This window comes from Condylura cristata, unplaced genomic scaffold (genome assembly GCF_000260355.1).
Source record: "Condylura cristata isolate star-nosed mole 26May11 unplaced genomic scaffold, ConCri1.0 scaffold00007, whole genome shotgun sequence".
Taxonomy (NCBI): Eukaryota; Metazoa; Chordata; class Mammalia; order Eulipotyphla; family Talpidae; genus Condylura; species Condylura cristata.
In genome coordinates this window covers 37,704,242-37,720,833 of record NW_004567108.1, presented here as the reverse complement: position 1 = coordinate 37,720,833, position 16,592 = coordinate 37,704,242, and the positions used below count along the sequence as shown (strand labels likewise).

General features: G+C 40.3%; 1 protein-coding gene across 3 annotated transcripts in view; it reads left to right on the top strand.

Moving 5' to 3' along the window:
• ARHGEF28 (Rho guanine nucleotide exchange factor (GEF) 28) overlaps window positions 1-16,592 on the top strand; it is a 252,950-nt gene that overhangs the window by 212,819 nt on the left and 23,539 nt on the right. For all 3 annotated transcript variants that reach the window (XM_012721846.1, XM_012721845.1, XM_012721847.1), the window contains 6 exons: window positions 53-184; window positions 3,079-3,179; window positions 5,976-6,014; window positions 6,109-6,156; window positions 10,296-10,763; window positions 11,750-12,050. In XM_012721846.1, coding sequence (XP_012577300.1) covers window positions 53-184; window positions 3,079-3,179; window positions 5,976-6,014; window positions 6,109-6,156; window positions 10,296-10,763; window positions 11,750-12,050 — 1,089 coding nt within the window. The remainder of the gene's footprint in view (window positions 1-52; window positions 185-3,078; window positions 3,180-5,975; window positions 6,015-6,108; window positions 6,157-10,295; window positions 10,764-11,749; window positions 12,051-16,592) is intronic.

The window sequence follows — 16,592 nt, the reverse complement described above, 5'->3', positions numbered from 1 at the left end:
CATGGAGGGTCCCACATGTGTTTAAAATGCACTTTTGTTTCCTTACGCTCAGCGGAGAGTCTGCAGGTCGCAGTGAAGGCCTCCCAGGTGGGTGATGCATGTCCGGCGCCTGAGGAAGACGGTGGCGAATCTGCCTCAACAGACCCGCTTCATTCTCTGGAGGCTCCGGGATCCCCCACCCCTTGTAAGTGAACCTGCAGGTCCCAGCAGGGCGCCTGGACACAGTCCCCAACGCACTGCGTGCTCACGTACAGTGGAGGCAACGACCTGCCCGTGTGGAGGGAACGTAATGTATTTTTTAAAATCAGAAAAGAATCTGAGAACGAATCTCTGTGAGCCTGCTGTACACGCAAGAATGACGCTGGGGTTCTGAGGCCAGGACTCCGAGAAGGGGGGGCAGGTCATACAGCCTGTTTCCAGGCAAGCTTGGTTTCTTCCCACCCTATCTTGACTCATTTTTGCCTTTTTTTGAATTCAACTCTCAAAGAACTTTTTGGGTTTTTTGAGGATGGGTCCCTGAAATTCATTAGAGAGCAAGTCCTTAAACTTAATCTCATACATATCGATGGGGAAACCAGTACCCAAAAAAAACTAAAGTCTGACTTGTCTTTCTCCCTCTCCCTCCCTCTCTCTGTCTTTCTCTGTCTCTTGGGGTATAGTTAAAAGCAGAAGTGCCAAATGGTTCTTGATCTGTGTCATCACTTCAGTTCATTTATTAAGATGAACTTAATAAATGAACTTAAGACTTCATTTATTAAGATGTTGTTTCAGTATATTTTAAATACAGAAAGATAGGATGTTAGGATATAGACAATTGATTCAGGTGATTTCTTGGAGCCTAATGATATTGTCATATGTATGGTTTGTGAGCTAGAAATTTAATTCCCTCAAGGCTTCCAAAAGAAAAGCTAATGAGTATATTTTTCATCATGTTTGGATGGTTAAAAATCTGACTTCTATCAAGTCTTCTATGCACAAGATAAAAAGTTTTTAGTAACTAGAGACTGGAGGATGACTTTGTCTTAGAATTTCTATAACGCATTCCTTGGTTAATTAAGATACATGGAGTTCGCACAGCTTTTTAATTCTATATATTTTTTTAAACTGACAAAAATGATCATTTTCTCCTCTGGAGACTCGCTTTATCTAATCCTGGGTTTCTAGTTTCTGAACATGCACATATGCTTTTCATTTTGACTCAGCCCAGATTCACCAGGGGAATTGCACTGCCCTGGGTGATTTCCTCCCTAAGAGAACCTCATTATGCATTGAAGAAGTTCTAGCTAAAAAGACATGAAGGGGTCTGCTGCTCAGCCCCCCTCAGGGGCAGCGGGAGGGCTCCTCTTGGCTCCTGCAGCTGCTCAGAGCCCAGGCCATACCTCCCCACCCTCCAGGCCAGACAGCCGTTGCCCTCCCTGGCTGTACCCACATCTCCCACGACTTGGGGGAGTTCCAGGGGACATCCTTAGCCTCCACTGGAGCCACCAGCAGGCTGATCCTGATGTGCGAGGACCCTATGGACCAGGGGCAGGGGCCTGTAACTCAGACACTTCAGTGCTAGCTCCCATGGGGCCACGGGGTTGCAAGAGCTAGTTCTCTTTATAACGTTGGTGAGGGCTAACTACTGTTTGTAAAGGAGGGCCTGTACTGAGTGGGTCAGTTCTGTGATGGGGGATGGGGCCTTCTAAGTGAGGCCCATGTCAGTCTGAGGCTTGTGGCCAAGGCACCTTTGAGTTTTAATCCTCAGTACATCTGATGGGATGGACCGGTATAATGTACTTCTGTAAAATTCCAGAGACTCTCTCCTCCTCTCTGAAATTGAACACAGCACTACGGGGACTTGACCTCTCTTCTTCCCTTCCACCCTCCTTTGCTTCACCATCACTTCTTGCCTCATTATTTGTCCTCATTTCTGCAGGGGAGAGGGAGATGAACACTACTTCCTTGATAACGATTTGGCATCTCTCTAGTGTTATGAATCCATCTACTGGTGCAACCAGTTCTGAGTGGTAGAAAAAAATCTGTAAAATGTTCCATCGATTTAAGTAAGCATTGACTGACTTGGGCAAAAATGAACTTAATTTTTTAGCTGAAATATATAATTTAGAGCACTTTCTGCTTAACCAAAAACTTTGTCATAGAGGCCTTTGGAGTCATAAAGGACTCTTGTTTCCCAAAGACCTAAGTATTTTTTATTTGAACAACAACAAAAAAGAGTCCCTTAAATGATATTTTATTCATCAGAAATAAAGTTTCAAGATGGCAGTAGGAAGAAAATTAATGTCACGAGTAAATATTTCATTTAGATTCCGACTGGATTTGGTTTTCATGAAATACTCTGTGTGAAAAGCATTGGGAAGTCTACTTTTAACGAGTGCAAGGTGACTGTAGCATACATTTAACCAGGTTCACATGGGCTTGGTACGTAATGCTTCTGAACTAGACATGTATCTGTTTTCATAGGTTAAATACACAGTCCTTAAAGTTCTGCAGAATTGAGAGCATAAATAAGAGCTGTGGAGGGGAGAAGAAAGCACTTGGAAATGGTTAAAAAATTATTGCGAGATGCGGGCATGCTTTCAGTTTGTGTGACCACAGGACCATACCGTGTGAGGCATCTTCAGCACTTGGGGAAATGCTTCCCTGCTGTCTGACTCCATGCCTCGTTACCGGCCACTGCCCCGGGCTGGGCCGAGAGGGTCCTTGCGCAGACCTGGGTCTGCCAGCCTGGCTTTGTTCTACAGGGCTATTCACAATTTCAGTTTTTCCTACTAAGTGAAAGTGAGATGTAGACTCACCCTCTCAGCATGACAAGCACCACACAGATGCCTCTCTGTATGGAAAAAAGGAAGAGCTGTGTGATGGCCAATGCCAGCTGTCAGTTGGCATTCGTTAGTGTGTAAGCTCCCCGAGGGCAGGGCTCTGTGCTATTTTAGCACCTCTCAGAAGCCTATTTAATACTTGTGACTGTGTGATGTTTCTTATTTCAAAAATCTGTGTCGACTATGTCCAAGAGAACTCATACCGCTGATGTTTGATGATGTCCTTTTTGTTTCTGTCTCAATGGTGTGCTTCCAGCACTAGTCACAGAAGGGGCAGAAGGAAGAGGCTGTTGGGATGTGGATCCCGGGACCCAGGGTGTGGGAACCGACCTGGCGGTCTCTGATGCAGGGGAGAAGGTATTGTGAACTGCATTTGTTGGTCACGGCACCGGTTTCCTTGTGTGATAAATGACCTCAGGTCCTGCTGTCTGTGGCAGTGAGTGGAGTGAAAGTGTTTTCCTGAATTGTTCTCAGCTTCAATATTCATGTTTAAATTTCTTAAGTAATTCTTCTTAAAATGTTCTTGCTCTGATATCATGGAGGTGTGAACAAAGAAACAATTGAAAAGTGATTAAAAAGATTTAAAACTCGAATGTCTATGTGTGTCTGCGCTCTTACTTCTGCCTCACTTTCTGCTCTGCAGGAACCTCTAGCTTTCCACCTACTACCTTGAGCAACTCTTGGCTCAGAGGTGGCTCTGGGCACCAGGGCCTGATGCCACCAGGGGGCGCTAAAGTGACTGAAATAAGTCTAATTTGGGACTATTCTTTCTTTTGTCACTTTCTTTTCCTTCCCTCTCCTTTCAAATTGTTCTCCTGTCACTACTGACGCTGTCACCTACTTTTTTTTTGTGATAGGCTTTTATTTAATCTGGTCATTTTTTCTTGGAGCCAACATTTATTTTTCTGATTTACGGTTCACAAAGCTTATCACACTGTTAAAAAACTAAAGGCATGAAACTTCCTATTCAATTGAAATTGAGAAAGCAGAAGTGAGATGTGGTTATCTGGCTTTCCCAGGTTTGTCTGGGGATCAAGAGTTTAACTTTCTCTAAAATCAAAGTCTTATCAGACAGCTATGGGTAATGTGAAAAAGTAATGTCATATCTTTATATATATATATGTAAATGTGTTTTGTATGTTACATACGATAAGAAACAAACTACAGAGATTTTTTAAAAGTCCATAGAAAAGATAATTGATTTAATTTTTTAAAAAAATTTTTATAGGTCAAAGTAAAAATGGTATTGCAATATTTTATGCCTCTTATTCTGACTATGAGCTTTTTATTTATTTCTCCTTAAAGCATTCCTGCTTGCTATCCTTTTCAGTGCAAACTTCATTTTTAAGTCTGTTCCTTTCAACTGCTTTTATATTATTGAAGGGAGGAAGAAATGGTTGCCTAGTAACAGTTTTCTCTTGAAATGAAAGCTGTGCTGGCCCCATCCCTAATGCCACAGGTGAGTGAGATGAAGTGCCCAGGTTCCTCTGAGGAAGAACCTACCTGACAAATTTTGCCATTAGTAAGGCATTCTGAAAAATTAAAAACACTGACATATAAGACAGGATCACTTGAAAGAAAACCTTTTCAAAGTGTGTAATGGATATTCCATAATTATTTTATTTAGTAAATTAAGTTTTTTTAAATGAAAAAACGTATTTCTAAATTTTGAAAAATTAAATTTGTGACCCAAAGGCAAAATAGCCTGTGTACATCACCAACTGCAGCTATGCACTTTCACCACTAGGTGGCAATCCAAGTCCATTAACAAGATAAACTGGCAATTCCTGTCTTGTATCAAGCCCAGAGGTTCTTGGGAATTAGTTACTACATGTAGCAAAATCCAACTCAGTTCTATGTCGGTAATTTTTATAGGGTATAAAAAGTCTGTGCCATGCAATCTTCTTATTACAAAAGCAAAGGCATGTGGAGCAAGGATAGAATCAGAGGAGCAGAAAGAACTCTAAAACTTACTACCAAATAGGGGTTCTCAGCCCCTGCAACCTTCCATAGGAGAAGGCACATAGATCTAATGATTCTAAGGTTGCCTTTTCCATCCTTTGTCCTTCCCCTATTTGAGGTGTTCCTTAGGAATGAAATTGGGAGGGGACGAGAGATCTGGCTAGCTTATCAGCGTGTCATCATTCTGAAGGGACGGAACAAATGGAAAGTTACCTGAGAACATGGCCACCACTGGGTGTTTTCTGTGGCAAGCACCATACAGGAGACAGCAGGCTTTGGGAGGGCGGAGAAGCTGATCTCCTTGGTCCCCCAGTTTATGTGTGGAATTGAGTGTGTCCACTGCATGCCAGGCATTACTGTCAGGGCTGTGGACATAGATAGCCTTGGGTGTACAGATAGAGTTCTGGTATTCATGGACTCACATCTAGTGTGAGAAGACAGACAGCGAGTGCACAGCAGATGCTTCCTTCTGTGCACAGGGGACCCTCACCACCCACAAGTGCTCTAAGTGGTCGCTGTGGAGAGACAAAGAATGAGGCATAGGCCCTGCCCGCAGGGAGTAGCTGGCCTCCTGCAGGCTTATTCATGGCCTCTGTCCATAGAGCTTCTGCTGAGGATCTCACAGCAGGGTGCATCAGGTTGGGTGGTGGGGTCCCCAGCAGGCCTGCTAGTGCTAAACACTAGCCTCTGGGTCATCTTTGGATCTGCTGTCTTTTTCCAGCCACCAACATCATGAATTTTGACTTTTTGAATCTTATTAAATATTGAGAAAGGGGAGGCCAGGTGTGATGTTCTCCAGCTCCCCAATTTGGCCTCCAGGATACAAGGGGCCCACCAGGCCCAGGAGACAACTTCCATTGGGCCCAGAGACAACTTCCATTGGGCTCAGTTCACAGTGTGGTTTGCACAAGGTAAATATTGCCACTTAGAGCTTTCAGTGAGTCCATGCTGTCACCCCTTCTCGTTTTAAGGGCTGTTTGAGTGAAAAGTCACCTTGCATCTCAAATACCAAGTCTGCATAGAGGGGGCACTCATCAAGTGTGGTTTAATTCTATAGGCTTTGGTTTTGGGGAAGATGCAGGCACTGTAGAAGAGATGAGGTGATCCACCCAAGGTCAGACATTTTGGAACACTATCGTATGGCTTTTCAAAAGTAGAGTGGTTATTTTCTTATGTTTTTATGTATTTTAGGTGGAATATAGAAATTTTCCAGTCTCTTCACACTCAGAGGTGAGCTATACATACCTAAAATGGATCGCTACCCTCTACTTGTGGATAATGAATGCTTTTTTGAGAATTTGACACTTACAATCTTATTTTGCAGATTATACAAGCAATTCAGAATTTGACCCGTCTCTTATACAGCCTTCAGGTAACCATGTTCCTCCAATCACTGACATTGTGAATGTTTCACATAATGCAATTCACATTATTTGATGATTCCCAGATCTTAAAAATTAGAACATTTGAGAGGCAGTGAATGATCTAAAAAGAATGCCAGCCCAAATGTGCAGCGTAATGAGGTTGATGGACCTCGCCTGATTTTGTGATTAAGCAGTGGCACTGCTACATGTTACACCATTCTGCTCTGAAACCATAAAACAGTTCATATCTTTTAAAATTATTGATGAATATGATCTGGTTTGACACTTAGAATGAAACTCCTAGATGAGTATAGCATGACTTCCCATTTCTGGTGAAAACTTAAATTCACACCTAAACCTTTTCACTTCCACATGTGGTCCTAGGCCTTTAGCGTGGTTAAGTCCTTCATGTGCGACTTCATTGTCTTGTTGGTTCATCCACAAAAGTCACCAGCTTTGTGAGTGCCCCCTCTGTGCTGGCCATTGTGCAAAGGGCCAAGCACACAAAGGCCCGTGGACCACAAAGCTGCTGCTGTTTTCAAGGAAAGAAAGCCTTAAAAACCATGCTTGCATTTAGGATTATAGGTGCGAGTGAACCACAAGCCATACACAAGAAAGACAGTGTATCCAATTACTTGGTTATGGATCACAGAATATTTTTAAATGATATGAATGCAATTTTGTATCATAACTGTATAGAAATACTTGAGAATACAAGTAAATGAAATGACTTATTGTGTAGAGAGAGTTACTATTGTCATATTTGTTTGTCTCTCTCCAGTCTTTGGAGGTCATTTACAGATACTCTTCTACAACAGGTATCTCTTTATGTTATCATAGCATTTTAACGGCTGTATAATATTCTAGTCTATGAAATGTATACAGCTGTTCATAGATCCCACTTTTGTATTAAAAACACTCAGTGGTTATTTTTCTTCACTGATTGATCTCTGGTAGCATATTTGAATATTTCCTTAGGTTCCATTGCTGGAGCTCTTCTTTTTAGGCGTTTAGTAGACATTGTTAAAATAATCAGATCAATTATCACTACTCTCCTTTTCATTATAAAATAGGTCAAGTTACAGAATTTTACAATTTTATTAGTGTTGAAATTAAAACTCCCTTCACACCACTGGTTTATGAACCAGCTATCCATCCTATCTTATACCTGTTGAATACTGAAAGAAGATAAAATTATGATTGACTTAAGTTTTTGCCAGAAAAAAACTGAAGTCATGCTATATCAGATGTGTTCTTACCAACTTTAAGCTGTGTCAAGCCTTCTTTCAATTACATTCTATTGGTCACCTTCCTGCTCTTGCTGTAACACCAGTGCCTTCATTATTAAAATTTTGGGTTACATTTAAATATACAGCATTTCTCTATCCTTATCTAGGTCTTCTTCATAAAAGCTTTAGAGACATGCTGAAGTTTTGTACATCCTATTAAATATGTGATATGGAAATCTTAATTTTATAAGTTAAATTGGGGAGAATTGGCACTTGTAGAACAATTAGTTCACTTGTCTGAGAACATGTTGCTAGTCATCTCAGCTTATGCCAGAAAGCGTTGCAATTGTCTCATGTATATGCTGTGTTACTGTTATATTTTTTTGGTGGTGGTGGAGCAGGGGCTTAGTTTGTTCCCAAGTCTTTGTCTTTGTGTTGTTTTTGAGAATATATTTTTCATTATTATGCTTTCTCAATGGTAGTTGCTAGTATAAGAAAAGTTATTGATTTTTAAAAAATATTTATTTTGTAACCAGCCAACACATTGAATTTTATTGCTTTTTACCTAATAGCTTTTCTGTTGTTTCTTGGCATACTGCTTTGGTGTGATTTTCTGAAAATGTGGTCAGCAATGGTGGTGACAGCTTTCTTGTCTTAAATCAAGATCTAGTGGGAATGCCTGTAGCGTCCTACATGAGTAATGCTAGAATGGAGTAGATGTTCTTGAAGATTAATTTATCATTTAAAGCAGATTTTCTTTTAATTAGCTGAGAAGGTATATAGTTCAAGGATATAGCTCATTAACTTTTGGGAGATGAAAACATTGACCACATGACTTGTGTTGCCTGGAAAAAATACTTCCAGTGTCATCTTTTCTACCTTGAATGTAGTCCTAGGTGGAGCCAATATTCAGAAAAGCGGGTGATCTAAATGTCCTAATTTTTGTGACACATTAGGCTGAAGCAACATGGAAAATTAAAATTCTGTAGTGGATTTTCTGAACCAAGCTCTATATCTGCTCAAAGGTTGTGGCTCTGAAGTTTATGTTCAGGGCAGTCTCTCTTTTGAAACTGGCTCTCTTATGCATTATTGAAGTTTTTATATAAGTATTTCTAATCTGATGAAAATGAGATTTGATCCCTGTGTATCAGGAGACTGTAACTCAATATGAGGTATAGGGGCGGCAGAAAAGAAAGGAACACAGAGTTATTCTGGTAAGAAAAGTTTGAGAGAGTGAATTAGGAATTTCCCTAAACTTGAAAAGCAGTACTGTTCTCTTTCCTAAGTGTGAATGAAAACTTTAAGTGTGAAAATGAATCTCCAATCTTCAAATTCTACCTCTGCAGAAAAGAGAATGTACCGTTCTTATTCCAAGTGTTAATTGGACATGAAGAATACTTCCTGGTACAGACTGTAGCCTTTACATGGGGTTATCATTGTCTGTGGTGGTTTTGACATATAAAATACTGGGTTTTTTGTTTGTTTGTTGTTGCACTGATGCCCTTGGGGTTTATGTAGTAGCATTAGCTGATGACTTACAGTCTACAATTTTCTCTGGCAAGGTCAGCAGAGTCCTGAATGGTATATTATTTATGTGCTCATTATTGCATCTTTAAACATCAAAGTAATTAGTCTATATGCTAAATGATAATCACTGTTTGCTTGATAATAACTTCTAAAAACACATTTAATACTCAGGTGAATTAGAAACTTTTAATTTTCAAATTTGAAAATATAAATTTTATTTCAAAAGGCCTCAACAGAGACACTCGAGTCATGTTCTAACAAGCACGAATTTAAAATATCCCTTAGTTCTTTAGCCTTCTGACTTATGGAAACTGCTGATGTAACAAAGAACTAATGGTCAAATCCCTGTCTTCCCAGCATCTGTTACATGGACAGTCTTAAAAATTCTTAAGAAAGAAAAATGTGTATTTATCCCTAGGAGAGCAATAATTTCTCATAATGAGTCAACACACACATACATACCCAGTATGAGGCCATTTTCAATTTGTCCCTTCTGTGCTGCTTTGTGCTTTAAATGGGAACTTTTAAAATTAAAAGCTTCCAAGGGCATACAGAGGGACTTTTTGGGTTTTGTGGAATCCTTCCAAATTTTGGCAATTGTTTCCTGTGATGCAGCCAAACATTTCATAGGCAGATACCGTAACTCAAAATGTTTTTTTAATCTGGTTGGTAATGTCCTCTGGGCTTTAGTGGATCTATCTTTCCTTAATCATTCCAGCCTCCTGTTAGCAATCTATTAAACAAATGAATTTCAGCTTAGTCTTGTATGCATGACCTTCCTGCTGTAATGCAAAGACAGCAATCATGAGGCTAGCTTTACCACTTACATATCTCCTAGATATGCTATTAACTGCTATTTTTGGGCATTGTATTAAAAAAAGATGATTTACCAAAGGTCTCCAAGTGGCTGACTTTTATTTTTATATCACCATATGTGTAATACAGCTTAAGTAATTTCTGGTTTGGGACTCAAAAAAGATTCTACCTGGTTTATAGAGATTCTTAAAAATGCTTATGAATTACTGACTGGAAAGACTTCAGAAACAGAATGAGGCAGAACAGGAATGTAAGATCTTGTGAATTTATGCACTGGATTCTTACTCAGAAGACTTGCTTAAATATTATCCAACAACCAGCCACAAACCACATTTCCAAAACGGGGGAGCTTTGCTTTTGTGCTTCATTTCTTCTGTATATAAATTCCCAGGCTATATCACTAGGAAACATAGACCAGCCTCCTTGAAGTGCCAAAGCCTGTCTTGGGGTGTACCTTGGAGGAAGGGCAGAATTATTAAGAGGAAGTCATCTGGTCGAGCCTTTTGTGCTCAGCAGTGGTCCCAACCAGAAGGGGGTGGAACGCGGGAGCCTTGACTGTCCCTCTGCTCCCACAGGCGGCCTTGACCATCCAGGACAGCCACATTGAGATCCACAGGCTGGTCCTCCAGCAGCAGGAGAGCCCATCCTCCATTCCCTCTTTCCGAGGGAGCCCCTTCCAGGACCTGGAGAAGCGGCGGGAGGAGCTGGCCAACATCCACAAGCTCCAGCATCAGTTGCAGCAGGACCAGCGTCGCTGGCACCGCAGGTGTGACCAGCAGCAGCGGGAGCAGGAGGCCAGGGCGAGCTGGCTGCAGGAGCGCGAGCGGGAGTGCCGGGCGCAGGAGGAGCTGCTGCTCAGGAACCGCGGGGAACTGGACCAGCAGCTGCAGGAGTACCAGCAGAACCTGGAGCGGCTGAGGGAGGGCCAGCGCCTGGTGGAGCGGGAGAGGCAGCGGATGCAGGCCCAGCAGAAGCTGCTGTGCAGCTGGAAACACAGCCGGCAGAGTAGCCTTCCCGCAGCATTTTCGCCAGGAAGCAAGGAGGTAGGGGTCTTCTGTGCTTGAGCCAGCGGCATGGAAGCGGCCTTCTCACACTGGCTTAGTCATGGACGTTCCCAAGATGGCGACCGAACGTCTGTCTTTTTGCTGGTTGTGTAAGAGCTCGTGAGAGTGTAGGCTGCAGAGGCTGACACTTTTCAGAGACAGCGCGGGCGGGCGTGTTGACTCGAAACGGGTGTGGAAAGGCCTGGGTCCTGTTGGATGGGTGTGGGAATGGGGGGGTGGGTTTGTCCCCGTGAGGCAAGTTTGTCCTGGGGGCACGCTCCTGTGAACAGGGCCCTTTGACATTGTCTTGTCTCCCAAGTACTGCTGGACAGGTGTTGTTTTTAGTGCAACTTTAATGTGCATTATGGGTCCTGAATTTAGCCAATATAATGCTATTGTCATTCCAAGCTTATTCTCTTTTTGTAAATTTGACACAGTAAATTCAAAATCCCCTTCCCCAGCCACGTGAGAATGCTAATTAATGCCTCGGCCAATCGGTAGGTTAAACAATTTTGTAAGAGTCTCTGTTCTCTAATCATATTTGATGATCCTTTGTGTCCCCAGAGTTTAATTTTCTATGTAGTGCGCACACATGCTTTTTATTGATAGGGCATAAAGTTCTGAAAGTTGAGACCTTATCAGATCTATGTGGCATCTGATTTTTTTTTTGAAATTGACTAAATTACATTTATCCTGTGCAAGTCTTCAACTTTATTTAGTGAAAAGTGAAAAGGCTGTTCTTTCTGATCAAAATAAAGTGGAAACATTTTAATGGCAAAGAATACTTCTGCTTTATTATTATTTTTTTTAAGATATGCTATGTGTAGCGAATAGACATTTCAGATCTCATTAAGAGGGGGAGTTGGGGAAATCGTCACAATCTCACTTATTAAACTCTTGCTGTTACTGTTAGGAATAAATACTTTATGAAACCTGAGCAAGTTGTTGGAGAAATTATTGTACTTTTTCTGTACTTTCTTTTACAGGTAATGGAGCTTAATCGATCTGAGAGTTTATGTCATCAAAATTCATTCTTCATCAATGAAGCTTTAGTACAAATGTCACTTAACACTTTCAGCAGACCGACTCCACCAGGTATCCATCAGGATGTCACTTACCCCCTAAATATTTCTGATTCTGAATCGGTAAGGACTAGTCAAAGCCAAGCAGACCTTGAAATGGAAGCCGCTCAGCCCTCCGATGTCAGCCCTGAACTGTGTACAGCTGTTGGGTCCTGCCACGAGATCCCGCCTCCCCACCGAAGCACCAAGGATGCTTGGAAAAATGGTAATTAATCCTTTAAATGTCATCTGTGTAGTTTCTCCAAGAAGTTCTTTTTTTTTTCTTTTTAATAATATAATAGTTTATTTTTACATCATCTTGTGCCTTTTCCCATCTCAGTTGTAATCCCCGTGGGCTTCCCATCACCAAATCACCCATGTGCCGTCACCATAGTCCAGTGCACTTCCCTCCCCACAGTTTTTGATCTTATTCCCCACTCCACCCCCTTAACCCCCGTAAAATGTCTCTGGTATAGAGTTGTTCATTACTATTTTTTTTTCTCCCCTGCTCCTTTATGCTCCTGCTATGAGTGAAACCATCTGGGATTTTTCCTTTTCTTTCTGGCTTATTTCACTAAGTATGATCCCTTCCAGCTCCATCCATGTTGCTGTAAAAGGCACGTGTTTATTTTTTTGATTGCTGAGTAATATTCCATCATGTATTTGTACCACATCTTTTTGATCCAGTCATCTGCTTTTGGACCTTTGGGTTGTTTCCATGTCTTTCCAATCTCCAAGAAGTTCTTTCTGTGAATGGTTGGCTCTTCTTTTGAGTAAATTGAAGTGGGCTATAGAATGGGAATATGTTCGTGCTGGTGAGCTGGAGCTGTGGCATAAGCTTTTCTTGGGGAAGTCTGTGCCCTGCTATCAATTACAAGAATTTGGACGAGAGAGACCATGTGGACCATGGTTGGAGGGCTTGGAGGTTGCCACTGAGATACAAGAGCTGACAGGGTTTTTAGGTTGGCAGGTAGGTTATATGGTAGCTTTCCTTTCAAGCCAGGGCAGCGATCCTCATCCCTCACTGTAGACCCCACTACTTCCTAAGCCACAGAGTCGTTGGCTCTCATAAATAAAAGACAGGAGCAGGGTTTGTGGTAGGACTTTATTATCTATCAGGGCAATTTCCTGTAACATTAGTGAAATCTTCTTGCTGCTATTAAGCACCCTAAATGAGACTGTTAACAACATTTGTCATTGTAAAAAGAGGTGTTGTGTCTCCGTAAGTACTTTGTAATAACACAATTTGCTAATCCCATTAAAGCATTTGCCAAATATAAAAGAACGGCAGCTCGAGTTACCAACTCCACATGAATCCACATGATTGAAATCTATGTCTATTATAAATTGTTTTCTGTGGGATATGAGGTAGGGAATGAGAAGAACTTGAAACCTCTCTACTGAAAAACAGATGGCATGCAATAGAATAAACAAATGGCTGGCGACATGGATGTAAAATAAATCACCCACAGCACAATGTTTCAGAGACATAAAACAATCAGTAGTATAGAGATCTCCAGAACTGGACACAGATTTGTTTCCATGCTTAATATACATAGTTGGTCATTTAGGAGGATAATTTTTCAGCAACAAAAGTCTTGATGGGATTCAGTGTCACTGAATTAGAAAGAAATAATTTTGACACTGCCTGAAAGTTGATTTATTATTAAGCCAAAAAAAGTTGATTCTTAGTAGTGAATAATTATATTACTTAGTCATTGCTGTAACCTTCTTACTTCTTGTCAGCATATAGGAGAGGGTGAAGTAATTCTATAAAGTAATACAATGGGATCATTCATTGGGATTTAAAAGAAAATAAAAGATCAGGTAGAATTTAGAATGTTTTTCCTTTAATATGTCATCTTGCAACTTTAGTAGGATGGAGACCCGGTTACATAATGCTTTTTCTAGATACATGTTGCTTTGTTCATTGATTCATTAGCTGTCCATCTGCAGTGCTTTCTATGTTTGTCAGCATGGTTTTGCATTCTGACTTTGGCATTATTCGAAAACTGAGTTAAACCATAATCATTTTGTTTGAAAGCAGCCTTTCTCTTACTGTTTATGTCTCTCCCATCTATTCTATTGACTCATGTTTCAAAGTAGAAAGCTTTTAAACAATTGGCAGCATATTTGCAGGAGATAGAAAATGTACTAAGGAAATAAACAGTGATTATATGCAAAACCAGTCTCTCCATATGTAAGGAATTAGATGGAGACCAGGGAAACACTAAGAAAATGTACTTATGCTTAAAGTATTGTATGTTCATTGTAGGCCAAGGACACTCAGAACACTGACAGAGAGGAAAATCAACTTTGGTCTAAATCTCCCAGGAACATCCTGGTTTGTGTGTAAGTAGGGATTAGATCAGAAATGCAACGTGTGCTGTTAAGCACTGGTGTTTTACAACTAGTTAAAAAAAAAACCTATTTATTTTTGTTTACTAAAGCATGGTAAGCAGTTTCTAGAGGACAGAAAAGAAAGTCAGAGATGAGAAGGTGATAGAGAAATGGACTGAAAATTGGATATATTTTGTTCAGAGGGGTGTTAGGACCAGATAAAATTATTTGAATCTCTTTAGGGCTCCACAGCTCTTATAATTGAGAGTTGCACAAAATAGGTGACTGATAGTGGTCTTTGTGGGACTGTGTACCCACCACGCATTTGTGGAGAGCTGAGCTGGATGAAGCAGGCCCTAGGTGTGCTGTGGAGTGGACAGTCCACATGCTGGGATTAAGGGCTGGTACTTTAAGTCCTCTACTTCGATATTTGGCTGGGGAGTCTTTGGGTGAGTGGCCATTGGGGCTATTATTACAGACCTGGCAGTTCACAGTGTTCTGGCAAACAAGATTTGCCTCTTGGCTGGTGTTTTATTAAGTGTGTACTTAACAAGGTCTACTGTTTCTGGGCAACACCTTACAGAACGATTTACTCTTTTGTCTGTGCACATGACTTGCTCAGATGGGTAGTAATGTGAATTTCTGAAACAGTAATCCTGATAGAAAACAAAAATGTAAATAAAATCCTCAAATGTGTTCAGCTGTTACTTAGATTGGAATTTTCATTGCTTTGTTTAATTGACCTTCCCCAGACATTTTATTGTACATTGTGCTCTGATTGGAATGGATTTTTGAATTCTTCCCCCGCCATTCCACCACCATTAATTATATGATACTTACCAAATTCCAGCCATTATGCTGAGATTTCACATGGAGAAACTAATTTGATACGACACTCCTCTGACATCATTCTGTTGTTATCTCCTTTTGAGAGGGAAGGTGAGGTACAGGTAGGTTAAACGACTTGCCCAAGGTCATGCAGCTGGGTGAATGATAGAATCAGATACAGAACCTGGAGTTCGTGTTCTTAACTATTATACTATAAATTGTGAATTTCTAGAAAGCTAGTTTGAATTGTACCTTTTAAAGAATTTGGGATAGATATATAGTAAATCTTGCAACACAAATGGAATAGTCACAAATAAGGACTAGTTTTTGTATTTGCTTCCCTTCCCTCCCTTACAAAAGATTTCTAAGTCTTGTAGATTGTGGTGACCAGTGCTTGCCTGAGTGCTGTGCAGTTCTTCAGCTATCATAAATGCCCATTAGCTTCCCTTTTCCTTGTAAGATACACGTTCATATGGATAGTCTCTAATGCCGCCTTGCAGTAGCCCATGTAATCTGTAAGCATGCTTTACGAATTTAAAAAACTCTTTAAAGAATTTTACTTTTTGGAAGTTGGATGTTTCAGAAGTTATTTCATGAAGAAAATTCTTGGTTTCAAGTCATAACTAGTGTTTGATTTAATTTATCAAGGAGGTGATGGTTTAAGAACTTAATCTTCACTCCTCTGAGGGACACCAGCCAACACTACAGAGAATTTGAATTTCTTTAAGCAATATTGTCCCTATAGAACAATAGCTATGTAAATGGCCTATGATATCTCACCTGTATTACACTTCTTCAAAGCAAAAATCCTACTTCTACTCCTGTGACTTTTTTTTTTTTACCAGCATTAGCATTCTAGAACTATTTATTTAGAGCACTTACTATTTTATAACATATACTTTTATCATTAATCAACAGAGAAAAATGCTTTCTGATATGAAATTTGATATCTTTCTAGTCTCCTTTTTTAGTTATACGTTTATCTGTAACTCATTCTTTGTAGATTATCTAGAAAATTCCTCTTTAGGAAGTATTTTGGTTTTGTTATGCATTTGAAAACTTTAATTCAAGAAATAAATTTTATGTGTTAGTCATATAGATATTAGAAAAAGAGTGGCTATTTAAAGTTCAATTCTCAGCATATTTCATTTTACTGTGTAATAGAGTTTAGGGCCCATCAAAATGTATTTAAAATCCAAAGCATTACATTCAGATTATTTTTAAAAAAAAGATTTATTTATTGTGTGAAAGAACTGAGGTTTAGGACAATGGTGTGGGGAATGCGAGGATTCACCAAAGACAGAATGGAGACCAGAATAGGTAGATTGGCTGAAACACACTGCTGAGGGGAGCAGTGGGAGAGATGGACAAGAGAGGTCTATTGCACCATATGGGTCAGACCCCACACTGGGGACTGAACCAGGCCTTAGTGGTGACAGTGCAGAGATTTAACCCCTAAGACACCAAGGAAGCTCATGTATTCAGATCATTTCAACTTGGCAATGTTTTTTTTTTTTTTTTTTTTTTAAGACAGATGGCTGTATTGAACTTTCAATGATATGTTTTTATATATGGAAAGAAAATAGAAAATTTCCAAATA